The 27,976-nt window shown below is 39.9% G+C and overlaps 2 protein-coding genes across 9 annotated transcripts in view; one reads left to right on the forward strand and one right to left on the reverse strand.

Annotated features, from left to right (window-relative positions):
* Positions 1–15,980, forward strand: part of HLTF (helicase like transcription factor) — a 45,678-nt gene extending 29,698 nt beyond the window's left edge. The window contains exons 23-26 of one of the 6 annotated variants that reach the window (XM_050308773.1): positions 4,319–4,390; positions 4,499–4,597; positions 14,785–14,899; positions 15,337–15,980. In XM_050308773.1, the coding sequence (XP_050164730.1) occupies positions 4,319–4,390; positions 4,499–4,567 (141 nt within the window). In that variant the 3' untranslated portion in view covers positions 4,568–4,597; positions 14,785–14,899; positions 15,337–15,980. Of the gene's footprint in view, positions 1–4,055; positions 4,179–4,318; positions 4,391–4,498; positions 4,598–14,784; positions 14,900–15,336 lie in introns of those variants that run through there. The other 5 variants (XM_050308774.1, XM_050308776.1, XM_050308775.1 and 2 more) reach the window with 5 other exon arrangements.
* GYG1 (glycogenin 1) lies at positions 1,199–16,081 on the reverse strand. Of its 3 annotated transcripts, XM_050308789.1 has the most exons (8): positions 15,946–16,081; positions 12,671–12,806; positions 10,585–10,759; positions 10,095–10,257; positions 6,184–6,310; positions 2,906–3,125; positions 2,204–2,254; positions 1,199–1,990 (listed from the first exon to the last, which is right to left on the reverse strand). In XM_050308789.1, the coding sequence occupies exons 1-8, from the start codon at positions 15,950–15,952 to the stop codon at positions 1,829–1,831; spliced, it is 1,041 nt and encodes a 346-aa protein (XP_050164746.1). In that variant the 5' UTR covers positions 15,953–16,081; the 3' UTR covers positions 1,199–1,828. The 3 variants fall into 3 exon arrangements, with proteins under 3 accessions (XP_050164746.1, XP_050164747.1, XP_050164748.1); XM_050308790.1 differs by lacking the exon at positions 2,204–2,254 and having other exon boundaries at positions 15,946–16,080; XM_050308791.1 differs by lacking the exon at positions 2,204–2,254 and having other exon boundaries at positions 1,848–2,133.
* Between the last annotated feature and the right edge of the window lie 11,895 nt (positions 16,082–27,976).

The raw sequence follows: 27,976 nt of genomic DNA on the forward strand, positions 1-27,976 counted from the left end.
GAATATAGGCAAAGGGAGGAAAAGTAAAACTGTTTAGCTGTCTTGAAAAGAGTATTTTACTATTTTCCATAGAGTCTTCTGTGAGCATGCAGAACTCCAGTACTTGTTTGATACACTTTTGTCATTACAGACTGTAACTAGTAATCGCTCCTACTTTCACACAACTTCAAATGTATATGTTTTAAAAAAACAAAACAAACAAACAAAAAACCACAGCAAAAAAAAAAAAAATACAGGAAAGGGCTAGTTTCAACTCGGAGTTCAGATACTATGTACTTTTAAATAGCTACAAGCTACTTTGTTTTGGACCTCATCTTTTAGCATTTTTCCTAAATGGTTACCAACTGATCTTAGGGCACTTAAGTAGTGAAAACAAGTTAAAACAGACTAACTCTCATACCCATATTATGTCTTCTGCTTTACCACCAAATTGTGAGAGCTTGTTGATTATTTATTTTATCTCTAGGTTAAAAGTTTAGCACCCTCACTAGGTTCCAGCCAAAATCCTCCTCTATTAGAAAATAGTGAAATATTTTCTTAGTGTTTCTGGACTAGTACAGGGTATAGCTGTCTAAGAACACTAATTTTGTTCTGGTTAGACTTTTCGCTAAAGGATAAATCTGAACCTTGGTATAGATATCAGCCAATCTCTGTCATCAGCATACTTTATTTTTACTGTTTTCCCTTGTATCTTGGAGTATGTGTAGCCTGAGTGTGGCAAAAAAAGCCCTTTCTTTTACTCTCTGCACACATGGAAAGACTAGTTTTCCTAATCAAGAAAGTACCATTACTTAAGCAGCTGTGTAATCTTTCTTTGCCAAAACAGCATCTCCACTGTATGTAAGACTAAGTTGACTGTACAGGGCTTAAGTTAGCGATGATGTTTCTTTAGTCACTTGAAAGAAAGAGGCCCTCTTCCCAAACTCCATGTTACTAATGTGAGTAGCTTCAGCAGGTACTTCCTCCACTGCTCTATCCTATACTTAGGGCACGCTAATAAGGGGATTGGCCCTAAACAGCTTCCTAGCAAATTACTGTCTACTCTGTAAATAATTACAGAACTAAGAGCTGGACATTTGCTAATGAGAACCTGAGTAGCATTAGCAAAGCTTAAGGGTTATACCTCTTGGATATTTTAGTTAAAGGACTTTGGATCTCCCTTTTTCTTAATTGCTCAAGAGTTTAGGGAAGACAGAAATGCATGACAACTTTTTATTTTTGTATCAAGTGCAACATTGCAAGGAACAGATAAAACTCAGTTTACTAGTCCCATAGTATACAGAACTGAAAAACGCATTCTGCCATGCTGTAGGCACTGTGCGTAAGAACCTGGTCAAAATTTCAGTGCAATTGTGACTGGAAGAGCAAAGCAGTGCTATTACTGTTACAACCGTATGTATCCCAGTGTCATTAATACATTTATGGTAAAGCAGAATGGCTACCACTCCAGTGTATGAGCAATCTCATGAATTAGATTTTACATCTAAAACAGCAAGCAAAGGAATCAATGCTAATCACCTTAATGAGGTGAGGCAACAAACCCAGTTTCAGGAATATCTTGAGCCAATTGATCACAACAGAAAAAATTTTAAGCTGAAAATACCTGGTTTTATCTAGTAGGGAGAATTGGAAATTGGGCAGTAATAGGTGGCCCAAGGAATTCTGCTTCCTAGCTTTTGCTCAGTCTTCATCTGTAGCACTGCAGAGGCCTTCAGCCAAGGAGTTTTTCATCAAGCTACTAGCAAGTGTAACTGACCACCATCTATACCTTTCTAGCTGTTAGTTCTGGAACAAGTCCTTGCATGACCACTGTTTGAGACAGGCATTTCTACTGAAGGTAGGTATCAAGTTTCTTCTTGATGTTGTCAAAGGAATCCACTCCCATATAGTCAGCTTGGCCCTGTTCCCACCGTTCCTTGCGTTCTTCTGAAGATTCAGTTGGTAATACTGGTGATACTGATAAGTGGGACACTGCCTCTGTAACCTCTGCCTAAAAGGAAAGGCAGAGTAAAAATACAGAAATACTTTGCATAGCTAAAGTGAGCAACAGGCCATAGAAGAATGGGACAACAAAGTAGATGTTCTCATGCGCAGTAGCAAGCATTGCCAACGGGCAGGGATTGTGCAGCTTTCCTAGCAAAATAACAAAGCAGAGTTACAGAAGTTAGCAAGGGGAAAAAAAAAAAATTAAAGTTCTTCATACCTCTCTACAGAAGCCACAAGAGAAAGCCAGAGTATAGACCAAGCCCGATAGCTGCAAATAGTTTGTTAGAAAGATGCAAGATTACCAAGAGAAAGCACATCTTAAGAGACCATTAACTTTGGTATTGGAAAGGTTGAGAACTTAAATTGGCCCGTGTACTAAGCTAAGACTAAGAAGTATGCAGTCAGATGCAAGCTACTAAACTCTGAATGAGTTAGAATCATTACTTTGGCTTTAATAATTATTGGGATTCATCATTGCCATTTTATGTAAGTATTGATTCTCTAGTTATCCTAGGTTTACCTAAATTTGTTTCACCATGGAAGATCTGTATGTACCTATTTGCATGCTGGACTGGAGTTCTGCTTGAGAACCTTATTAGCTGCAACACATTAAGAGTTAGGGCCCTTCTCTGTATATGTTAAAGAAGTTACTACAGTATAATATCTGGTGCAAGGTTAGCTTCTTACTAAGTTTGTTTTAGGCAAGCATACAGCTATGTTCAAGACCACTATAGCATGCTTCTTTTCTGTAGTATTTTTTATTCCAAGCTTAAAAGAGCAAAACCAAAATACCCTGCAACCCCCAAACTAAAACACACCCATGCTATGAATTGGACAGAGGGAAGCGAAATCACTGCAATGGTAAATAACCCATCGTCCATACTTGGGTATGGACATACAAGATTATTAAAGCACCTACCATGTTTACACCTGTCGTAATTTCTTTAACAATTCCATGCTGTTCTAATAATGGTAAAACATCAGCTATGTAGGTATCCCACCACATGTTGAGGAATTCTGGGTGAACTATTTTAGGGTCGTCCATGTTGCCTTTTATGCTTTTTGTTCTGGAGTCATATGTGTAGTTCCATGGCTTTGTGCTTCCCAGGAAATGCACCACTTTAGTACTTGCACCAAACCTGTTGGACAGAAACATTTTGGAAGCCATTTTATATATGTGTCTAGAAAATGAGTTTTGACTGGCAGACAGTTTTTTTTTTTAACCTGCAGTTTCTGTATTTGTCCAGAAAACAGAAATATGAATATACTTAAGAGGCTAAATGCTAAATCATCAAACTGCCAATGCCTACTGGGACTGAAAGCATTGCTATAAAACAGAAAAAATGCAAACTGAATTCTACATTACACTAGTCAGAATACAGCCAAAACCTAATGATCTGGACTATTTAAGTACTTACAGCCAACTCAAGTCTTTAGAGTGGTGTCCATAGCTCAGGAGAGAGCAGTCTCAAGCAGCCGTTGCAATCGGAACTGGTTTTAAAAGTGAAAAAGGTTCTACTCCAAAGTCAGCAAGCCAGAGAGTTAGGCATTACAAGCATTAAGTAGAGAAGGGTCAGTGTTGAGTTACCCTTTCAGTTTACAGCACCGTAGAAATGGATCATTGGAAGGCCCTGCTGCAGGAAGACCATTTTCCTGCAAAATAATAGCTTTGTATAACCTAGGCATTTCAAAGGACTCCTGATTCTGGTGCAGCAGGGTCCTGCTAGACAATGGTTATTTCCTAAATAACCCTAGTTTAGGCACGGGGCAGGGGTTGGTGGTGGGTTGTTTTCGTTTCTTTTAAAACCCATTTTAACTCAGTTTTCAATATGGACTTCTAGCTTTGTTATCAGTATGCTCTTCTGCATGAAAAGTGCAGATGAGATGTGCCATAACAGTCATTTCACTCTTCTACAGTTCCAGAACTGGATTTCAGCTTGAGTCAGTTTTGTGAACAAGTAGTACCAGTCTCTTGAGTAACAGTTACTGTCTTGCCTAGTTCAATTTGTGTCATGATTGTGTCATGCCTAGTGTCAATTTGTTCAATTTGTATTATGATTTCTTCTCAGCATAATATGACTGAAATGGATAATAATGCCGAAGCAGTTTGTCTAACGTTTTGTTAAGCACATGCCGGTCAGCTTGACCAGGACTCAGGCGTTTAAGCAGTGTTACATATGGAAACAATACAGGTGTGTTTCAAAAGCTGTAGAATATTGAAACCAAGGCAGTATGCATTGGGGTAGGAGGGGGGTTCCACACTATTGTAAGATCTTTGACTATATTTCAGTATTCATGTTCAATGTTTTGAACACAACTGATCTTATTGCAGAATGAAGACCCACACGTGTGTGAAACAAGGCCAAATATTTGCACTAGCTGCAAGAAAAAATGTCTTCAAGAGGTCAGTTACTGGGCTCTAAATTCTGCCTGTCAAGATTTGGCATAAGAGGACAACATTAGTTTTATTAGCTGTCACAGTACTAAACAACCTGAGTTTTCTTCATCTTAGGCTGCTGCTGTTCTGAAGAAACTTGTTACTGTTCAAAAATCAAGGCTATTTAAGCAAGAGAATGCCTAAGAAGTGTTACGCTACACCGGCTGCAAATGGGTAAGTGTACTCTTGATATTCTGTACACTTATGGCCAGAACAACAGTTGGCAGATGCCAAGCTTCTATGATATTTTCAGTATCTGCTTTCTAGATACCTTCTGGATCTGCAATATTTTATTCTGACATTTAAGCTCAACTGTTAGGAAGCTTTATGTCCACACTGGCCTCTGCAACTAATCTCTTTCCCCATCTCCCAGAAAAGTCCTTCATCAATGTTTTGAAGTTAGAGAGCATTTGTCATGAATTGGCATTTTCCTTTGGAAAAAGGATTACCGAGGCTGCTGTGAAATCTAGTCTCGCTGTACAAAGCTGCAAAAACTTAGCTATTGATGTCAGTAGGTTTAAATTTCAGTATATTCCAACTGCTGGTTATCAAGAGCATAGCTGCTGATCTAACCAAGGGAAATTATTCCACAGGGAATTTTACTTACAAGGGCTACACTTCCAGCATTCTACTTTTGAAGGTCTGATGAGTTCTGTTAGGCAACTGATTCAATCAGTTAAATGGAATTTTTGTCAGGAGCCCCTAGATCCAAGTAGTGTTTTGTGGCAACAAGGTAATTTGTACAATTAAGGTCGTGCGAATAACAGCCAGTCATGGAAAGAGGACGTACTTTACAATAGATGTTAGCTTATCAAATGCTATCCAGCTACTTAGTCATTCTGAGGCTTGCATATATTTCTTTAAATAAGTGTTCCACTTTTAGCATGACAAGATTCCAGATGGTATTCTGATCACAAGACACAGTTTGATCTTGAGCCAGCAACAGTCCTGCTTATGCTAGCCACTGCTTCAGACACTAGTAACCTGATGTCATTCAGAGATCAGATTGTTTTTATGCAATTGGTACTTTCCATCCCCCTTGCCCTCATCTTCTGCAGCTCTTAATAGATAAAGAGTTTCTATGTAACATTTCAGCTTCCCTTGCTTCCCCCCCTCTTCCTCCTGTGTTATTATAACTCTTTGTCCCTGCCTCTGACATACATTTTATGTACATGCCAAATCGAATACTGCTAGCTAGGGAGGATACAGTTTTCCTCACAGAGGAAACATGTGATGGTATGTGGCTGGCTGTAGACTTTGTTCCATAGTGCTGTTACTTAAAGAATCGGAAAGAATTCTAGCTTTATACAAGTCTTTCCTCACCACATTTATTTGAATGGTATAGGCTGATTAGATGAACTTTACTGGCTATTAAACACCTTAAGTAATTTGAGTGAGAAAAGGGCAAGTTACCTAAGTGGGAACAATACCAGCTCAAGTTGATTCAAGAATCTACTGCCATTGGTTAGAACTGTACTAGACTGTGTCCATACTGGAGGAGTGGTTCTTCTTTTTGCAAGTGACCTGTCAAATGTACTTACTCTAAACTTTGGTGTTACTACCAGGGATGAGTGGTTTAAGCTACAGATACAGCTCTCTCTGCATTTATCTTGAGATAAGAGAAGAAACTATTACATATTCGGTGACAATAACAGTCTCCTTCTAGAAAACCTATGTAAGCTCACATCATGCCTGTTCATTCTGTTACAAGAAATTAGTTTATGTAAGCTCCGAAAATCTTGTAAAAAGTTTGAACTTACGCTTTAAATGCTGGAAGGTAGGAATATACAGAAGTGCTGCTCAAATTATAAATAAATGGTAGATGTTTGCTCATGTCTGTTGTTGCCCAGCTGCTGAAGAAGGTGTTTAATAACCCCTGATCTGCACCTAAAAGAGAAAGCATTAATAGGCTACAAGCATCAGACAGCTATTTGAGGATATTTTTCCAGTCACTTCAGTAAGTAAGAGTTGGTAATGCAGTTGTCATGTCCAGTAGAAGTTTGGCACAGAGCACTAAATTTCTGTTTGTGAACAACCCTGTAAACCTTGCAGCCTTTGAAAATCCAAAAAATGTAGAAAATTAAATAATCTGTGTGGGGTTACTTTTGCTAAAAGATAGCAAGCTGCTCACAAACTCTGCCATTCAGTTTCTTTTACAACTGAAGTTCAAGCTATATAAGGCAGAAAAAGCAAAATTGACCAGGACAACTGAGTACTGTTCAGCTTCAGGAAAGCTGTAGCTCAGACGATCAAGTGGCAATAATTAGTTTTATTACTTATGCTTTCGGATGCATAACCAACATCTCACTGCCAGAGTAAGGGTATCAGTGGCCTGTTAGACCTGCAGTCCCAGATGCATCTACCTCCACGGTGATCTGATAAAAAAAGGGACAATCAGCCTTGGTGACAACTCTAGTACAACTTTACCAAATCCCATAACAGACAAGAGGTGTTCCTAGTTCTGTACTAAAAAGTTGCTTGGCTAACTGCTAAGTGAGGATAATAATCTTTGTTGGGAGGAGCCACCTAAGTTTGCAAGTAGAGGTTGTAATGAGGTTGAGTCAGAAGTTGTTTGGTATCACAGTAATAGAACAACTAAAAAAAATAAATAAATAAAAAAAAGCTTCCGGGCCACAGCAGACTAGTTTATAAGCAGCTACTGAGAAGTAAAATCCTATTTATTTATATCCACTCATTCTTTATTGCAGTGAATATAATTAGTTTTTAAGTAGTAATAATTCCCCTTATCAAGGAGACTGAAAAGAGTCCCTCAACTTTCATTTGCTGTATTCCTTTCATCTGTAACTGCATTCACAAGAAGCATTACTAAAGAGTACATAAACAGATAGCTTAGTTAGTATAGACAAAGTTTTATTTTAATCTTTAATTTTCTCAAGCACTCAGTCTCTGCTGACTCAGAAAAGGGTTTTTATTTGCCTGTGACTAGAGTTAGGACAGTATTAAGGTTTATACCACCAGTGCTGTTTGAGCAGAATTTGCTTTTTGCAACTGAAGTATCTAGACGCTGGGCATAAACTTAGATGTACAGACAGTACACTGACAAATATAAATTCTAAGTATCGTGTTGCAGCTGTCAGCATACATGCAGATTGCAGAGTGAGAAACTGCCAGAGGACTCAGTCCAGTAATTTCAAATCTCTGACTTGCCTCTTAACCCCTAAAGGAAGGAAAGCACTTTTGAAAGAAGTTGTGTCCATCACAAGAGAACTAAAGGGACAGCAGCAGCGTATTTAACTAACACTCTACAGGACTTCCTCTCGCTCAGATTGTTTTACATACTCGGCTTTTTTTTTTTTTTCCCAGATTGCATGCATTTGTGCTAAAGCAGACAATGAAAGCAGCATTTAGCTGTCCTAGTCCAGACTTCAACAGTAGTTGTGTTACAAAAACTGGATCTTAGACATAAGGTTAAAGAATGAGGCAGTACTTATATTAACTACATATTTACAGACACAAAGATACAATACAGCGAGACTGTAAAAGCAGTTATTTTGGATCCCAGGCTAAAGAGCCAGAGGATTGTCAAAGCAATAGCAATGTTCCTAAAGTATCAGTATTACCAGATTTCTTTTAAAACCAAAATTTTCTTTCCCTTCCACTACTTTTAGATGGTATCTAGAGTTATTGCATGACATTGCTTTGTATCTAGAAAGGTGAAGTTCAGATAGACAAAGTGGTTGTCTACTTAAGTAACTATCATTCTGCCATTTCTGGACAACAGCATTACATGGAAGGCACCTGTCTGCCGTTATAAACATGAAATACTCTGGAAAGTCTTGCATTCCCTACTTACTACTACTGCAAATGAGGTACTTGCAGCTTGACTTCAACTACACATAGCTTGTTAACTTTGTATCCCTATGTCCTATTAAAAGCAGTGACCCTTCACTGAAGGGTCTAGGTTTCCTAGAACCTTTTATTACTGTCTAGGTCAATTTAAATTTCAATCCTCTTTCTCTCCACCAAGTTCCTGAGCTCAGCAGTAGCTTATACAGGTGGACTAAGTCTCCATGGTCTCATTACTCAGATCAGTGCTATCATTTAATAAAAACTAAGTAAATTTTAAAGCTGAAATACAATTTACATTCTGGAAAGTTGGTACCTAAACCATTAACCCACTTCTGCTGTTAAGTGCTCCTACAATTAGTTTGTGTTTAGGACACTGAAGAAGTTTCACTGTTGTGTGCCTTTAGCTTTCAAGTCAGAGTATACTGTGGAAGCAGTTCCATTCTTTTAAAGGACAGGGGCCTTCGAACTAGAAGATGGGGTCTACTAGCAGTGAAGCACAACTTGGAGAGGACAACCATCAAGTCTCAGATGGTCTGGAGCTACTCAGCAGTCAGTTTGCACAAAGATGTGTGTTTGTTTGGGGTTTTTTTGGCTGGGTGGCATTTGGATGTGTTGGTGGTTTCTTTTTTTTTGCGGAGGGAGTGCGAGGGGGTCTTTTTGTAGGGTTTTTTTGTTGGTGGTTTTTGTGTTGTTTTGGTTTGCATTTTTTTATTTGTTTTGGTTTGTTTTTAACATAACAATTCAGAACTATGATATAGATTTTGCCACAGCTGGTGACCAATTTGCACCCACATCTGAGAGTGCTCACAAAGCTATCAACTGCTACCTCACCAGTAGCAAGGTACAGACCCTTCACTACATGGCAGTACTCATTTTCACTAGAGTCTATTCCTATGGTAGCATTAAGTGTCCAGCTGTGACTAATGTTCTTTAGAAAACACACACAAGAGTCCACACAGTAACAGGGATTATTCTGCAGACTAGGAGTGACTAGTGAATTTTTACTTTTTGAAAAGTACTGAAAGGCAAGTCAACAGGCTGGCTAATTACTTTCTATCCAAGAGCTCCATTTTATGGTCTTATTTACATAGTTTTCTGTAGCTTTTTAAGGTAGACTTTGTTTTGTACCACAGTAGTTATATAAGGAAATGTAGTGACAGGAGACAGTGTTACTCAGAAGCCTTTAACTATAGCAGTCTCCAAGCAACATGTGCTTTTACTGCTTTTACTGGTAGTAGATTTAGTAGACTTACAGGACAGCAGAACATGGCTTCTCAAGCTTAAATTTGGTACAGTGGCCGATCTCAAGTGACCTATAGTGGGAAGCAGCCAAGGCTATATGCACTTGATATTGGGAAAGAGACAGCCACCACCCTATAATGACAGGAAGCCATCACATAGCATATGAAGAGATAGTTGTATCTTCAAATGTTTGATTCTCTGAAGCAGTGCTCAAGTTGACCAGTGCTATTTTTTCTGTATCAACTTGAGTTGGCATAGAACATTCAAGCCTTGAGTGTTAGGAATGCATGAAGCATAGTACTGCAGTTTTATTTGCTAGAGCATGCACTGTGCTTGCTACTTCTTAAGAGTTCTTGTTATATGAACACTGTTAATGCATACAGCTGCTGCTTTGGACGCCAAACTCAGGGGTTTTATTTCACGAAGTCTGAAGAAAGTAGTTTCACTACATAACGTAATGATAACCTCTATTTCTGAGAAGGATACAATTTTTGTGTAGTTACACTGAATTGAGAATCTGTCATACAAAGTCCTCATGACATGTATGTAGTTACTGAGCCATCCTAACTACTGTTACCATTTTGGTCTAACTTATATTGAAATACAAATTAATACATACCATCAAAGCTGCCTTTCTCTGTGGCAAACTGTAACAGCTGATTGTACGTTTCAATGGAAGGTCGGTAAACAAAAACTCCTGAATTAAAACAGTCAGGCCAGCCTGGATCTGGTGCTGCAGACAGCTCCTCTCTCTCAAAAAGCTCATCGATATTTGACAAAACCTAATTGTAAAGGGGTAAAAAAGAAAAAAGTGTTTTTAGATTGGGAATTGTGGTATCATGTTTTCATGGATTATGACATCAACTTTAAGACATGAAAGAAAGTTCTCATATCAATGCTCTTGTCCTATAGAAGACAATACTTTATGAAAATAGTCCCCACAGACTTCATTACAATTAATTTAGATTAAAAGGCACACACATTCTTACAGTTACTAGTCCAACTAGTAAATGGTTTCTATTACCCCTACTCTTAAAAACAAACAACAAACCAACATAAACAATGTCATACAAGGTCATTAAGAGGTACCAGGACATAAATCTACTTACCATTGTGTCTGCGTCCATGAAAACACACTTTGTAAACTGTGTCAATTCCCAGCAGTGAAGTTTTGTTAGTGTGACACCTAACTCGGGTCTTTTCATTAATGCCAAGTGTGCTGAATCCCCACTGTCCAAGACGTTTACCAATATGACTTCATCAAAGACCTTTTCCAGCACTCTCCTGGGGAAGAGTCAAGATTTAGTTCTACTGTTACTCCAGCATGAGATCACATGAAAGATTCCATAAAGAGAAGTGGTATAATAGGGAACCTGGCAGCATTTCTTATTTCATCAGTAAGAGTTGACTGCATATGTTGGAATGCAAAAGTTCCCCTGTCTGCCTCAAAGTTTCTAGTTTGTAATGGGCACATTTTGGGGAAGAAAAAGGTTTGGGGTTTTTTTTTCTTCCACAAACAGGGCATTGCTACCAAGTCCAGTAAGTCGTGGCTATGCAGTGCAAACTTTCCACAAAGCCTTTTTTCATCCAGACTCTGATTTTTGGCAACTTAACAGTCTACTTTGAGCAGGCAATTAAGAAATGGGAAGCTGTTGGAGTAGCTTGAGCAGGACAGTAGCTGAATCCTAAACACCTGAAACTGAAGTTTCTGCAACAGTTACAACAACACTCTTCTAGATTTGGGACGTCTGGGACTAGATCTGACTAGATCCAGTTGCTAAAACTTAGTTTGTCCCATAAATTTTTTTCAAAACTCACTTAGTCGTGGGTTTGGGTACAGAAATGTTTTGAACCAGTATCATGTTAACTAAACAGTGACAAACTTTCAGGCACTGTAGTGAAATTTTGTGGCAGATATCCAGCTTCTGCTTTGCCATCAATAAAGCATTACCATTAGTTCAAGAGAGATTAAGGCACTCATGCTGCTTAAAATAGGAAGCATCTGTAAAGTCTTGGTATTCTACAGTGTATCTCGAATGCTCAGCAATTACCAGTGCAGTTTGAGCCACAGAGCTTGTAAATGAGTTTTGGAACTCTGCCTTGCAAGGCTGACTTGATACTGACAGTTTGGTGTGGACAGTTGCTTCTGAACTTAAGGCATACCTTGTTAGTGGAGACAGGGTGAGAAATGCAAGTTCTAGTTACACCATTGTGTAGGAAGGTATCAGTCTAAGGGCATAGTACTAGCTGGCTTGCACTAGCACATAAGCACATTTAGGATTGATTCGTCTTAAAAGAGCACTTGCCTAATAGGCTGGCATGGATGTTCCTATATGTAACATCTTAATATTGATATGGCCATTTAGCTGCCAGGAGACGGCAGGGAGAGTTAGACTTTTTTTTTTTTTTTTTGAGCCACCTCTCCACTGTCCCTAAATATTGAGAAATCTTTTCAGAAGAACTTTCCCACATAGAGAATCTTGACCTATCATCTGTAGCTTTACAAACAGTACTAATTAGCTGTTTGGGGTTTCTTTTCCTTCCTCGTACACGTGGAAAGAGAACCCAGTCCCCTCCATATTGAGATGATTCCAGAGGCGCTGTAGGAAGCCATCGCCTGTTAATTTAATTTGTTGTACTGTGGTGACCTTGTTAGATGCCTCTTTGAGCTACTGATGTGATGTACTTATTGATAATTTAGTTCTGCTTGTTTTCTTCTCTCATGATAAAATTTGAAGTATCTGCTAGATTTCAAGAGAGCTTGTGTTATATTATCTTATTAAGGAATATTTCTGCAAAACAAATGCCAAACCCCTACTCCCCACTCCACAGCAGACAGACAACGCTAATGAACACACAAGCAATGTTGTATTGTTGGACAATTCTAAGTAGGACTATGAAAGAGCAAAGATCCAGCTGAAATACCAGTATCAAGTCACAGTTTAGTAACTACAGACTATTCGTTAAACTCATCATAGGGAAGAAAAACAAAACCCCACCAGAACATAATAATAAATAGTTTCATGTTTGAAGAACGTAGAGAATTCCAGATAATGTAGATAAGTTGAATTCCACTAAACTTAGCTGTTAAGCTTCCAGAGTTTTGAAAGGTTACTATTAAGGAATTTAACTTCCATTTCTCAACCTGCACATCAGCAGGAACTGTAGCAGTTTGAAGTGTATAAGTGACCTTACCTCATAAGATCTGAGACCTGAGGAGTTATGAGTGCAGTCAGCTTCCTTGTTGTTCTGTACTGTTGCAAGGATGAACCAAGTACCAGTGCTCCTTTCACATAGGAGTCATTTGTGGCTAGAGTCACAAAAGATTGGTCTGGAAGAAATGAACTTGATCAAGTTAGTGTGATCCACTACTTTATTCTGAGACAGGTATACTAGAAACCTAGTATTGTTAGGTAATCATGCTGTGATAACTAAGATGTGCCTTTTAACTCTGTATGTAGGGCCTACCTACATGGCTGAACAAAGTAGATTATATTTGCACAGCTATACTTGCTATTAGTAACTTGACACGTGGCGAAATGCAGTAAAATACCCCACAAAATCGAGACCATTGCAAGAGAAAACCAGTTCAAATTTGCCCCCATGTTAAATGAGTCATGCCAAATGTAGAGACAATCCAAAAAGTCTAAAGATCTTTACTTTGACCATTAATATGCTATTTTAACCTAGAAGCGTTTGGATTCTGTGGGCTTGCATTTGGCCTGAAGTTAGAAGGGTGTTGTAGAGTTACTGTGGGTTCAGCTCTCAACCCTGAAGCTAGGGCACTGTAAAACTTGCATTTCATTTTCAAATGAAAGTAAGCAATGAATCAGATCTTGGACAACAGTTTTAAGTTTTGCTAGCTCAGGATTTTGCAGATGAGTAGTTCTGCAACCCACAGTTGCAGCTCTATACCAAGAATGCAAGATTTAAATGGGAAGTAACTAGTAATACAAAAGGCAATTTAAAATTTGCAACAATTTTTACTCTTCAAGCAAAAAAGAGGTAAATTTGGATTGTTAATATAAAGTATAATCTGCTCAAAATGTACCGCAGAAATAGATGAAGATGTGTTGTTTTGCCATATAGTGCTTATTGAGGCCACATAATACGAGCTTTGCATTCTTTCAATTGTCATGTTGTTTTAAACTGCCAGGGTGGGACTGACAAAAGCAAAAAAGTAACTTACAAAAGTTCTTCAGTTCATTGTTAACTATTGTCATGTAGACCTCCTTTCGAAGCTACAGCTCTTTATAAAGTATGCTCTTTTCTACCAATCAATTTTAAACACTATCAACAAAATAGTTTCTTCTTAAGAATTTCAAGGGTAGATTTTCAGATTCAAGTTTATTTTAGCAACTGTGATTTCTTTACAGAATTTAACTAGGTTATATCAGAGTGAGGGTTCTGGACACTTCAAGGCTTACTTTCAAGCCTAGTAGTAAGATTAAAATACTGACTTCTTTGGGAGAGATTGTTTGGCACAACTCCTTAAGGGAGTCATCATTAGTATCTTTTTAATTTAATAGCACCTTAACAGTTGACGACAGAAAGTCACGTACAGTAATTGTCTATAAGCTCTGCAAACCTGGTTTGCAAGATCTATAGACCAGCTACAAAACCTTCTATTTTGCTTAGCAGCAAAACCAACTAGTCCCAAGGGATTTAGATTATAGTGGTCAATCACAAAGATCAAAAAAGCTTCTATAATGCCAGGAATAAAGATATTTTGTTTCAATTCCCTTTTAGCTGCCTATTTGTACCAGTTCATATTCAGCAAGTCTACCGAACAACTTTATATTTCTTTGAAATGGCAAGTGTGTAACATTTTAAGTGGTGTGAACATCCTCCACAGGTTTTTCACTAGTTAATTTGAATGTTACTACTCAATACATAGAAGTCAGCCACTCTATGCTCTCAGACAGCTCACTAAAAATCCAGTGTAGACAAAGTGGGATTGTGCCCAACATTCATCTGAGTGTTGCTTTTTTTTTTTTTTTTTTCAGCAGTGTAAGACTAATTCTTAAAGTGACCTTGCCATTGAAAGCATAGTCTTTTTTTCATTGACCTGTTAGCAGGTATACTTCTACCATGTCTTCTCATTTTATTGAAACTGAATATTTACACACAGAGGTCTGCCTTAGAGAAATAAAGTCCATTTAATGATGGAGTAAAGGCTAAGAACCCCCGTTACATCCAGCTCCAGTAGGAGACTGTACAACTGCTTGACACGTGAATATTGCCAACTTGTAGACCATCCAAGTCAGCACAGCTTTCCAAAGTTTTGAATTAACTGTGTTGTATTTCAGATCTTCTCTACGTTCATAAGTACATGAGTCCATGCTACAATTCAGGCAAGACCAGTTCGTGATAATTATGAAAGTTACATCTGCAAGAGACTAGTCCATTCTACATAAACTACAGGTATTTCAGCTGTTCGTGTCTCCCTTCTCAATTCTCTGTAAACATTTCCTCCACGGGGTCTCATGTTTACACAGCAGCCCCTGTTGCGCCTGATACCTGATGACCTCTTAGTAACAACATGTCTGCAAAAGCAGAGAATGAGATACAGTTGCAAAGCTTCATAACTGAGTTAGCCAGACAAAACTGTGATACTTGAGAGACACCTTCAGCTGCCCGGTTCAGAGGCTAGAATCTCCCTTTGTAAGGGTCTTTGTGCCAGCCCTTACACAGCCAAGAGCATCCTGGAAGTCTGAGCTAGGAGCAGCCTTTCATTTGACGGCGTGCAGGAAGTGACTGGAGTGCTTACCCCAGATCTTTTCAAAATTTCCCCGGAAGCTTTTTCGTAAGCATAGCCAGAGTTTACAGGTGCTTGCTTTTCCCCCTGTTCTTTGAATTAGGTACTCGTACATCTGATTTTTTTTTGATTACGGGATTCCTAGAGAGACAAGAGCATCCAGCAAGACAAGCACCGGGAGGCAGACTTCCTGCAGGCTTCCAGATCTGAAAATGAAACCTACTCTGCTGACAGCCTCAGGTACGGTAAGAATCGGGGGGAAAAAAACGGAAAAAAGAAGCCAGACGGACTTAAAGAGGCGGTAAGAAACTACTCATTTTAAAGTATCAAAATCACCGAAGTCACACGCTCTCTGTGGCGTTTCAGGAGAGAGCTGGGTTTTCCCTGTGAGTCGCTGCGGCCCTACAGTGGCCCCTCTCGCCCGTCCTGCTCCCCGCCACGCCGGCTACATCCCTCCCGTCCGGGGCCGGAGCCCGGGGCCGGGCAGTAAGGCAGGCGCGGCGCGAGCCTGCACCGCGCCCGTCCCTCAGTCCCCACGGCGGTGCCCGACCCCCCTCGCGGGCAGCCGCTGTCCCCACCGGCCGTAGCCGACCCCCGGAGCCCGCTCGCAGCCGGGCCGGCCGCCTAAAAATAGGCGCGGCCGCCCCGATCCCGCTCCCGCTCCGCTCCCGCGGCCCTCGCGAGCGGCGGCGCGTGCCGGGCGCGCACTGACCTGCCATGGTGCCCGTGCGCGGGTCGGCTGCGGGAGAGGCGGCGACCGCGCTCGGGGCCGCGCTGAGGCCGCCCCTTATATTATAGGGGCGGGGCCACGAGCGGCGCGTCCGAGGCCGCGGGCGGAGGCCCCGCCGCGAGGAATGCCCGCGGCGCCGCGGGCGGGGCCCCCGCCATGGCCTTCTGCGGCGGCGGCACGTCACCCCCCTCCTCCGGCCGGGCCGGGACCGCGACCGTGCCCGCACCGGGAGTCCTCAACCTCCGCCCAGCCCCGGTACCTCTCGGGTAAAGCGGAGCTTGCTCCACTGCGCGAATAGAGGGTAGGACTGTGTCAGGGAGCTGTGGCTCAGGCTGGCAGCGGCGGTGGCAAGGAGACCGTCTCTCCTGTGGCCGCTAAGCCCTGCAGGAAAAAGACTAAAACCAGGCCTGGTCCAAAGGCACCCACAGCTGCGAGGAGTGGTTTACAGTGTCTGCACGTGTCAGACACCCCCAGTCCTCCAGCCGCATTAGGGCCTGTGGCTGCTGCTGGCAGCCTGTGCCAGTGCTTGGTCAGTGCCTGTGCCAGTCACCCTCACAGTGACTGTTTCCTAATGTTTGGAGGGAACCTCCTGTGTGTCAGTTGGTGCCCGTGGCCTCTGGCCCTGTCCCCTGGGCACTGCTAGGAAGAGCCTGGCTCTGTCCTCTTGGCATCCTCCCTGAAGCTGTTTGTACAGGTGGATGAGATCCCCTGAGCTGCTGCTTCTCCAGGCGGAGTGGTCCCAGCTCTCTCAGCCTTTCCTCGTAGGAGAGGTGCTTTCTTGTCCCTTCGTTATTCTTGTGGCCCTTTGTTGTCCTCCAGTATGTCCCTGTCTTCCGTTCTGGGGAGCCCAGAACTCAGGACAGTCCTGCAGGTGTGGCCTCAGCAGAGCTGAACAGAGGGGAGGGATCCCCTCCCTCGACCTTCCAGCCAGATTTTGCTGTGTGCAGCCCAGGATACTGTTCACCTTTTCAGCAAGGGCACATTGCTGCCTCATGTTCAATTCAGTGTCCCCCAGAACGCCCAGGTCCTTTTTCACAATCCATTATCTTGCTCAAGACAATGACCTATACCTGCTTTTTGATCACAATAGATTGAGGAAGTCTGTTAGGAAAAGGATTTCTTTCTAACTTGAAATAGCAAATGAGGTTTGTCATGAAAGGATTTTAAAATACCACAAACTCTCAAGTATAAACTGATGAACAAAGAACACTCCAAATTTCCCCAACATGGGAAATTATGTTTGAGCTGAGACAGTTTTTGTACACGCGTTTTAAAATCAAACTGCTTACTTTTCAAAATACCCTGACTAACCACAAAAAAACCCAAGCAAACAAAACATGCTTTTCAGCATATAATTAATTTATAAAACGTCATGTGCATAAAAATGTGTGAATCATAATTGTAGGCAGTGCTGGTGGTGTTGTATATGTATAGGGATTGCTAATACTTTCTGGTATGCAACCCTTTTTCAGGTATCCATGGCTTTGACAAACTTTCTCTGTGATGGTGTTAGGCATGGTTTGTGTCTGTCTCAGATGAAAGTTTTGAGAAATTTTTAGCCAGCACATTTCAGCTGTGTCTAGCTTGTTGCTTTGCCAAGTTTTTGAGAGAAAACAAAAGAATAGCCGCTGTTGGTGACTGCCCTCCCCCCGTCCCCTGGTTCCTTTGTATTATGTTAGAGTGGTGCAAAAGAGCATAATTCCTTCTGATTTCCATGTTAAACAATCGGAACAAAAAACCTAGAATTGCCAGTGTTTAGCATAAAAGTGTGACAGAAGTGCTCCCCCCACCCCTACGCACACACCTGTTTGCACATGCCTGTTTGAGATTTTTCTGATGTTCATAGCTGAACAGGCTGTAAATTCTATGGATCCCTTGTGTGACTCAATTGCATGTACATCTGTGCCTTTTACTGTCTGATTACACTCTTTTCTCCTCAACCTGAAGGTAATAGTCACAGGAGGAACCTGAGGATAAGCAGGTATCCCACTGGGTTTCAGTTCAAATGGAAGAAAAGATCACATGACATGAGGGTAGAAGGGAAAAAGCTCCCTATAAGGAGAAGAATGCTTAGGACAAGCTCTCATGAGATGAGTGCTTGGATGGGAAACATCTAAGCTTAGGATAAGCTGAGCATAAAAACCAGCTAGACCTCAGTTTTGGCGGAAGGGAATAAATTTCAGACTCAGTAAAAGATAAGTATATGAGGATGGGAATGAGACACAGAAACTGCGTTACTTGTCAGCATACAATAGGACTTGATAAAAACCTAGTGAGGAGAAAGAAGGCATAGATTTTGCTAGATAAAGAGACAGTATTCAGAAAGAACAGACAAAGTGCTGCATAGCAACTCATTAGGTGAATACTGGCACACAGAAAAAGGTGCAAGTCCTATGGAAAATGAACTTTCTATTTTTAATGACTAATAGTTTTATTTTAATAGGAACTTGTTTATAACTTAATTAAAAAGATGTTTCAAAACACGAAGTAGTAAGAAATAGCTTTGAAATATAGTTATGACTCACGTAGCAGTAACAGGAACTGCTATCCCTGCAACTGGACCATGTTAAGTGTAACTTCTAAAGCACTTAATTAGCCATTTACATCTAAGCTAATTAATAATTTTGCAAATGTGCACAGTGAGTCCAACGGTTAAATTAATAAAAAATTCTGGAGAAAGTTTCACAATAAAATGTTATTTCTGCCTCTGAAAAATCTGGGGGAAAAACTCCTAAACAACCCAGAACAGCTGATTCCATGTATCCAATCCAAGTTTAAAGTACTTAGTGGAATTCCATTTTTACAACACTGCACTGAAATTGTAATCTGTCTGGTTAGGAAAGAGACTTCAACAGTGTGAAGTGCATAGCTGGATAAATGAAAAGAATACAACCTGATTCAAGACTGTATTGAGAGGTTCGATTCCCATCTCTGTCTTGCCCTAAACTTGTCACAAACTTCTCTGATGACAGAAGCTGTTGTAGATCATTCCCTCTTCTTTTTGAAGCCCTTCTCACCTTGATCTTACAGTGAAGCTAGACTGGACATTTATTATTTGAGACCTTATGAGTATTTAGCACAAATTTTCCCTAGTGCTAGGATTTCAATATAATGTAACCTACTCAAATATGACTGAAAAGACCTTGGTGTTTCTGTTTGAATAATCAAAATGTTATGTTGTCACTCGAACTTATTTCAGCCCTTCACATTCTCCTTTCCTAATGGGCATTCTCTTTGTCCCTCCCAGAGCCAGTTACAGTTCTTGTTTTCTTAAAAAAAATCCACCTGTTACATAAATGTGATGGTCTTCTAAAAAGCTAGGCTCTATTATTTGCTTGGTTCATGTTACTTAACACATGGCAGTGAGCACATGTTTAGAGGATTAAGGAATTCTTACAGTTTCTTCTAACTAACATGATAAACATTATTTATAAACAGTAAAGCAAGTAGGTCTCAGTTTCTTTTGTATTATCTTTTGGTTTGATTCTCGGTGGTCTACAGTATAAGCCACAATAGAAGCTTTTCTCCTGGTTGCATGAATAACCTGGCATATATTAAGAGGTAACTTGCTGATGAGCCTTTCTTTCTAATTGGAGAAATAGTTACCTCCCTCACCAATCTTTACAAAACTGTTGAAGCGCTGAGATTTTTCCTCTGCTTCCTTAAACTTAATAAAAAGGTTTAAATATTAATGGAGAACACAGATCCATGAACAACTGATTTTTAAGCTTCTTTTCCTTTGGCAAATAGTCTAAACAAAGCACACATATGTGTGGTTTTCTCCTAAATTGGCCTCTGCTTCATCTCTCTCTGCTCCCCTTTTCTAGTGATTCCTCTGGGATGGCAGACCACAAGACCTACTGATTGGGACACATAGCTGGGAGCAGAAAGCAGAGGTTTGTCACCAATTCCACTCCTCATTTGCCTGCAGTAGGTGCAGACATTGCAGCTACTTATTTCTCTTTTTTTTTCCTCTCTTTACCACTTGACTAAACCCAGTAAAGTCGTCTCTTGCTCTGTATTTGTACAGGGGAGTTCCCATCATGTATCCAAATTGTAGCTGCTGCCTCAGTAGGTAACAATAAATCCTACGGTTTCTTGCCTCCACAGATGTGCTGAGCAGTTTTAGATGCTCTGAAAATAGAAAAATTCTAGTATCTCATCTGAACAGGCATTTTCTTCCTTACCACGGGAAGTGCTAAAACTTTTAAAACAAGCTAGCGGATGATAAAATTCCTGGAGATGCAAAGTTTTCGGGATGTAGAAATTCTAGCAGGGATTTGAGAAGAAGCAGTAGTAATACTTCCACAAAGTTACTCAGACTTACAGCAGTGCTCTAGTTCCATGCTGGACTTGTGCTGAATTTCAAACTAGTACTTTCTCCAGTCTAGGCCATGTCATTAAATTTAGTTGCATGCGAAAATAAATTAAAAAAAAAAAAATCAGTCTCATATACTAGGAATGACATTTATGATTAAGTGAATTCAATTACTCCTTTTTGAAAAACCTTAGTATCACTAAGCTGAGATGCTTCAACCCCTTTCCTAGCTAAAGAAGTATAATAGCATCAGAAATAAAATAGAACAGTTCATTTGGAAGGACCAACAATGGTCATCTAGTCCAACTGCCTGACCATTTCTGGACTGACCTAATGTTAAAGCGTATCGTTAAGAGTGCATGTAGCCCAAATGCCTCTAAACACTGACTGGCCTGAGGCACAGAACACCTCTCTAGGAAGCCTGTTCCAGTGGTTCACCACCCTGTTGGTCAAGAAATACTTCCCAATAATGTCCAGTCTGAATCTCGCCTAGAACAGCTTTGAGCCATTCCCAAGCATCCTATCCCTGGATCCCAGGGAGAAGTGCTCAGCACCTTCCTTTCCACATCCCCTCCTCAGGAACCCGCAGGGAGGAATGTAGTTGCTCCTCAGCCTCCTCTTTGAACTAGACAAAGCCAGAGTTTTTGTGTTGGACTAGAATATTACTATAGAAATGAAACACTAACAATATCATCAATTACAGTTGTAAAAAATCTACACAAGCATTAATTCCCCATCTCTAAGCTGTTAACCATTGCATATCCAATTTTAATGAAGAGATTATAGGACTCCTTTAGGTTAAATGGGAACATAATTTGCAGTTTCTACAAAACCAACAGCAGTGTTGCTTGGGACCTCAAAGGAACTGTTTCACCATGACACCATCAATTCAGGCAACAGTGGTCTTTTTTACATGACTTCCTCAGGACTGCACAGAACATCAGCAATATAGATCTGTGGTGTAACAGTTTCCACACCTGACCTCACTGGCAAGGTCTTCTATTCATCAGAGCTGAATGATGTGAGCTTAGAGGTACATATTTCTGGGTCCTTTACCAGCTGTGCCAGTGTGCTCAAGGGCTAATTAGTAAGGTCTTCTTTAAGTGGAGTTTTATCTCGGGATGTACAGGTTTGCATTAGAAAAAGGTCATTAGACAAGGTTAAAAGACGATGATCAGAAGTTCTTGTTGTCAAAACCATCTAAGCACAGAATGGGCTATAGGTGTTATACCCCACCTCTCTGCTAAATCTAGTGTCATACATGCTGAAGGACAGAGGTCTTGTCACAGTGCTGAAAAATACTTAGGCTGGACATAAACAGATGCATCTGGTGAAAAGTTAAAGGAGTGCCAACTGAGTCAGTCTTATGAATTCCTTGTTCACACTGATTGTGTGCTGTAGTGCCGTAAATTCCACTTAGGAGATCGGTAATTGGTTTTCTGTTGAAAGAAACTTCTTGCTCTGTCAAATTTACAGTAGTCTTGTTGGCTGTCCTGGATACATTTGCTGTTTCAGGTGCATCATTCCAAGTAAATGTCTCCATGTTAAAAGGTTGATTTTACACTCTATCGTAGTTACAATAGCTGTTAAATGTAGCTGCCTGGAGGTATATGCCCTGCGAAGTGGGTTTCTTAAAAATGTTTTGGGGCTATATTAAGAAGTTGGACATGATTAGTTTGACAAGACCTTCTCTTATTAATTGGTCCATGTATATCAGACCTAGCTCAATGATGATTTTCTAGCTGCGTAGTTCACACAGACCATAGCATTATTTATCCTGTGCAAACATTGAAACGATACTCATGCTTTTCTCACTGTACAGTCTGGTTATTTTTTCATTGTCTTTTATCAGGATTTTCATCAAAGTTTCCCCACAGCTTCCAGATTGTTCACAATGCAGATGCAGCAGTTCTGTTCACTGGGCTGGGCAACAGCAGTCACGTTACCCGTGCCCTGAATTCTTTACATTAGTTGCTCATAGGAAGACAAGTAGTACTAATTGGGTATGGACGAACACTTGGTTGGTTGTTTTAAAACCCATGACTGACGTAGTAGGAAGTCCTAAGATCCATTTTCTTCTTTCTGATGATTTTGCTAGTGACTGTTTATATTTTGATGCAGCCTATTGCCTATGAAGGTCAACTTGTTATAGCAGTTTACACTGATATAGCTCTTGTGGCTGGCACTTGAGATCTGAAGCATGTGGGTTTGAGTGCATTTTGAACCTTAAGAGTTTTTCAGTACTATTTTTGTGGCTGAATTTTTATTTTCCATTAATATTTAAAGAATTTAGAAGCCCTGCAATACTTCTGACTATAACCTCTTATGTATGAAAGGAACTTCACCGGTTAACTTCAATATTTTGTCAGTGCTAAGTCTAGGCTACAGATCCTTCCCATTCCGTGTTCCCCAGTATCTTTTTCAAGTGACTTTTTTGTGTTTCAGTAGAGGTTTAAGGCATCTTTTTTGTTATTTGAGGGATCCTATATGTTCTTCTAATAACCATTATCAAGGGATGTTCTGAATATTTTAGACCACTTAGGGATGACTGCTATGAAGTTTCTGGATTTTGTTGCGGTATCCTCTGCTACAAAAGACTGGTAAGAATTCCCAGACTATTTTTCATCTAAGTGTATATTTTATAGCTTTTTAAAAAGCTATAGTACAGAATTATTTGTGACATGAATCTTGCTTTTAAAGAAACAAAAACAAACAACAAACATCCCACTTGTACATAAGTTGAAAATTGTTTTATTTAAATGTTTAATGGGTATAATGGTCCAGTTGAGAGACCACAGGGTTTAGCTTGTAGTTATTAAGCACTTAGCAATGATAAAGCTGATGTTCAAGAGGCCCATTTGGATAAAGCGCTTATGTCAATACATGTTGAGGAAATGTGTTTCATTTAGAAAAAGATACAGCAAAGAGTAAACCTATCTTTATGAAGCCAGTAACAATTATCAAAAGCATAGTAGAAAATGTTTTGGTTCCAGTGTCTTCTTTTCTGGCACATTTATGTCCATAGCTTCACTTAAATTAATGTGTTTTTAATTTCTAGCGTTTTAGGTATGTTTAGAGCCACTGGTAATCTTCAAATAATATGAAAACCTTTAATGAGACCCTTTTGTGATTACTTGTATTACAGATGACAGAGTTTTGTTCTGAAGTAATAGAAATTAAGGAGAGAGCACTGCATTTTCCTAATAATTACAATTTATACATTGTTTTTCTGTTCAGTTTTGTCTTGCTTTTTAACTGACCTTGGAGACTTAAGACAGATCAAAGCTGTGCATTGGTCCAAATAAGAAGTGAGAGAAAAGCAAAGGGCAAGAAATGAGACAGCAGCAGGAGCAGCGACTTGGGGCATCTCTGATAGTTGAAAGGCTTTTAAGATGTCAGATAATCAGTAAGAGGGCTCTTACGCACTACAGAGTCATGCCGCAGAATGCAGTCATTAAAATATAAAGATGATAAACAAAGATGGACAGGACCAGGAGCTAGATATTACAGTAGCATTCCTTACATTTTTAATCTAGCTTTTTAAGAGCTGCTCATATTAAACAACTCTGGCAGGGAAATGTGTATAATGCTTGTCTTGTAACTGCTCATCACATCTTTCAAAGACCTGTGTCCAAATATATTTTCAGAGCTAATCATGGTTGGTATGAAGAGAGTTTTAGTGCTGGTTGCAGCATACGCAGGAGTGAGCTGTAGAATTCCACTTAAATATGATGTCTGTGACAGTGAAACATAACCATGGATAATACAACAGGACATAAGAAACAGAAGTTGTAGGTAGAAGTCTTTTACTAGATCAGCTGATTTAGTTGAAGAAAGTAGACAATCTATTGGACACACAAGACCTTCTTAATTCTCAAATACAACAACTATGGACTCAGTAGCCTTACTAGTTTTATGGCATATCCTAATATACCTCCTCATTAGCTTTCCTGTTAATGGGGCAAACCTATTTCTCTTCCCTAACATTGTCTCCACTGTTATCCCCTTAATAACTTCTTTTTTTATTTCAAAGCTGTCAGCTGTCTTTTCTTTCAGAGATGATCTAACTGATACACACTTAGCTAAACTCTGAGCAATTGCCTTCTAGTTGTATATAGCTTAGCTAATTTTTTTTAGGTCAACCGCATAATTTTTGGACCTGATAAAGGCCTCTGAGTATTTTTAGAAGCTTGTCTTGTTTGTGGTTTTGGTCGTGTTTTGGTTTTTTTGGGGGTGTGTGTGGTTTTGTTTGTTTATTTGTTTGGATTTTTGTGTGTGTGTATGTAGCTATTGGTTTAATGCAGCATAATACCTCTCGCCCCATCCCTGGGAAGTGATCAAGACCAGGTTGGATGGGGCTTTAAGTGGGTGGCATCCCTGTCCATGGTGGAGGCGGGGCAGGGGTTGGAACCAGATGATCTTTAAGATCCCTTCCACCCAAGCTATTCTATGATTATCTGCAAATCTAACGATTAATTTTTGAGGAAATGAATAAAGAAAAACTTGAATGCATGCTGTACCCACTAGACTGAAAACGGCAGACACGAGTTTTACTTGTTTAAGAACTGTTGCATTTTACCTTTGTCTTCAAGCCTTACAATTTCTTACCATATAAGGAAGCAGTCTAGAAATGCTGATCTTCATAATCCCTAATTATAGGAATGTCTAACTCTACACATTATGAAGGCAAAAACATTTCCTGGGCCATGTAACTTTTGTGACAGATCTTGGTATCATTTGCTGGTGTAAGTGTATTCATCACCCTCTTCTTGTCTTCTTAGGCATATTCATTCATACTCAGACCTCTGTCTGTATGCCGGTGAGTTTAGTAAGACAGAAACTTGTATTTTTTGCCTTCTAGCATGCAGTCTTCTGAAATGTGCTGTGATATAGCAGGAGTAATGAGTGCAACTTATACAGCTTTATTTCTCTCCTTCACAACAACAAGGTTACTGACCATCCCAGGTTTTCTAAAGCTAAGCACTGTTTTTTCAGTCACACTATTTATAGGAATAAATCTCCTGTAAAACAACAAACCTTTATCCCATTTGACCAGGCAGGCTATCAGTATTTGTATAGATCATCTGTTACCACGTTCTGGCAGCAACTAGGTGACCCTAGTTCCGTTCTTGAGTAGACTATGAACTAACCTGGACAAGCAAACATGCATGCTCATGTGGGGGCCACCACTGAGGTTGTTCCCAGCCCTTCTTTGTTGCCAGATCTTTAGTATCAGATCAAACCAGTAAAATGATACCTCACTCACCTTGGGGTAAATCTTTAAAGGGCTTATGTCATGCACATTTCCAATGTTGTTTTTCTTTTTTCTACTTTTCTTAACTTTCTGTTGGGACTCCAACTGCAAGACTTGTAGTTCTTTGAAAATACATTTCACTTGGCTGAGTCTGATAAGAATACATTCAGTGACAAACACTTAATGATAAATGTTTCTTTTGTAATATCAAAACAGAAGTGTTTCATTATTTTGAGACTTCTCAGCATCTGTTATATTGCTGCATTCCAGTCTTTGAATGACTCAGAATGTTAGGACACTACAACAGGAACATTTTTATTATTGGCTTAAAGGTGGCCCCAGTTTTAATTACAGAGAGGCATAAATCTTGCTCTACCTTTTGCCCTCACAGTACCAACTGAAACTGCCTATTTAGATTTCTCAGTGTTCCTTTTCTGAAAAGACAGAGAACAAACACAGCAGATAATAGTTTCTGTAGGCTGTGGCCTAGCTCCCTGACTTCTTTTATTATGGAATGGAAGAGAGTAGCCAGTCCAAATAATGATGGAGCTCAGCTGAACTGAGTGGGGCTGAGACTCAGTTGCTGGGCTTGCAGTGGAGTAAAAAACAATTTCTGTGCATCTATATAGTGAGGGTGAGTGAAGGAAAAGCTGTAAAGGAAAAGGTTGCAAAAGAAAGGAAAGTTTGAGAGAAAAATGGGAGAGGGCATAGCATAAATGAGAATAAGTGAAATTGAGAAACAAGAGAGGCTGAAAAGAATTTCAGCTCTAAGGAGTTTTTAGAATTGGAAATGGAAGAAACCTGTAAGAATAAAAATAATGTTTCTTTCGTGTTCTTGGCGAGGAGATGACAATGATGTAGTGAAGAGGGGAGAGACAAAATCAGGGACTTAAAGTCTTTTTCAGCCTAGCTGATTCTGTGCTTCTGTGACTTTGGCTGGGATGCTAAGTAAGATGAATTTTTAAAAGGCTTCAGTGCTGAGACTAAGACAATAAGGAAGATAAAGAATTATAGGGGAGAGAAGTCTGAAGATGTGTTAAAGTGCTTTCTTAGGAAGGAATATTTGGCAATATCTCTTGAAACCATTGCCCTGAAAGACCTGTGGAAAATAAGAGGGGGATATGCCAAGCCTCTTTATAGCGAGACCTTGCTAGGAAACCAGTGAATTCAGATATGTAAGAGTGAGATACAGTCAGCAGTTTCCCTTGGGCAGGCATACGGCTACTAATGCTTCATGATACTTTACATCCCACTTTGCTTCAATTATATTTTTTCTGCTCCATCTTTCCTTAACAGAGCTACTCCTCTGTTCACTTTCCAGTGAAGGAATGGAATTAGCTGAAATAATTCTTGGTGGGTCTATATGCAGCATTTAGTATGGTGCTAAGAAACCTCAGTACTTAGATAGCATTACCCTTCTTATGCTAATGGCTGAGTAGCAAGAAACAAGTGTGCCTCTTATCTGTACCTAATTAAATTTTTAAAAATCTGAAAATTCTGCTTACATTTTCCTAAGTGTTCATTTTCTCAGCCAAGCTATGGGTCTGAAAACTGACATGCACAGACATAGTAATTTTTTAAATTGTACTTTTACTGAGGACTGAATCTTTCCTTTTTTATTTTGATGAAGAGCCTGTCCTGTATCAAGAACAGTGCTGCCTGCAGAACAGTAAGAGTTGAGGAAAGAAGTGCTTTCAAGCCACCCTGTAGTTACCCACACAGTATAAAATGTATCCCAGAGGGAAGGGTAATTTCTGTCCATCAGTGTGGAAGTGAAGGAGGAGAGCCAGATCTGGACAGCACATTTAACCACTCCAGAACTTCCGCAGCCATTGCTCCTTGTGAGAATAGAAACATGTGCTTTGAGAGATTTAGAATTTGACTCTTTGCCTTGACTTTAATCCATGTGTACTGGATTTGGTGTATAAAGTTGACAGATTTCATTAGCTGGATTCAAGTGATATGGGTTGACAAAGCTTCATTTGTATTGAAGCCCCTGGGTGATCTTCATGCTTGGCCTGTACAGTAAGTCTCTCCTCATAAATTTCATTTCATGAGCAAAGATTTGAGTGCATCTGTGTTTAAGAACTGATGGGGAAAGTACCGTTAATGAAGAAGAATTATCTTTGGAATCCTTCTCTCTATGTTGCTGTGTGATGTTTTCGTCAGAAAAAAAGATTTGCATTTTGCCTTAAAGAACATTCAGTTGTTCTTGCTTTTCTGACGACTATAATTTGTTTATAGTGCAAGATTTCGTTAAAGTAACTGATACAACTTAAGGATGTTAGATTTGGTTAAAATATTGCACAGAAGAGGAACTGTGCTAAAGCCACATGCTGTTGTGTATTTTCAGTTCTTGACTTTCTGTGCCTACTAGTAAGACATGGGGAAAAATGTAACTCAGTTCAAAGCAGCATATTTCTCAAACTTCTCTTCATGGG

The sequence above is a fragment of the Myiozetetes cayanensis genome, unplaced genomic scaffold, assembly GCF_022539395.1.
Source record: "Myiozetetes cayanensis isolate MyiCay16 unplaced genomic scaffold, myiCay2020 scf13, whole genome shotgun sequence".
Taxonomy (NCBI): Eukaryota; Metazoa; Chordata; class Aves; order Passeriformes; family Tyrannidae; genus Myiozetetes; species Myiozetetes cayanensis.

Bases quoted from the DNA above. Each gene is read 5' to 3' on its own strand.
- GYG1 (XM_050308789.1), bottom strand. The intron at 10,258-10,584 runs GTAAGTAGATTT...CTTTACAATTAG, and splicing joins TCATGGACGCAGACACAATG to GTTTTGTCAAATATCGATGA. The intron at 3,126-6,183 runs GTAAGTTCAAAC...TCTGTCCAACAG, and splicing joins TACCTTCCAGCATTTAAAGC to GTTTGGTGCAAGTACTAAAG.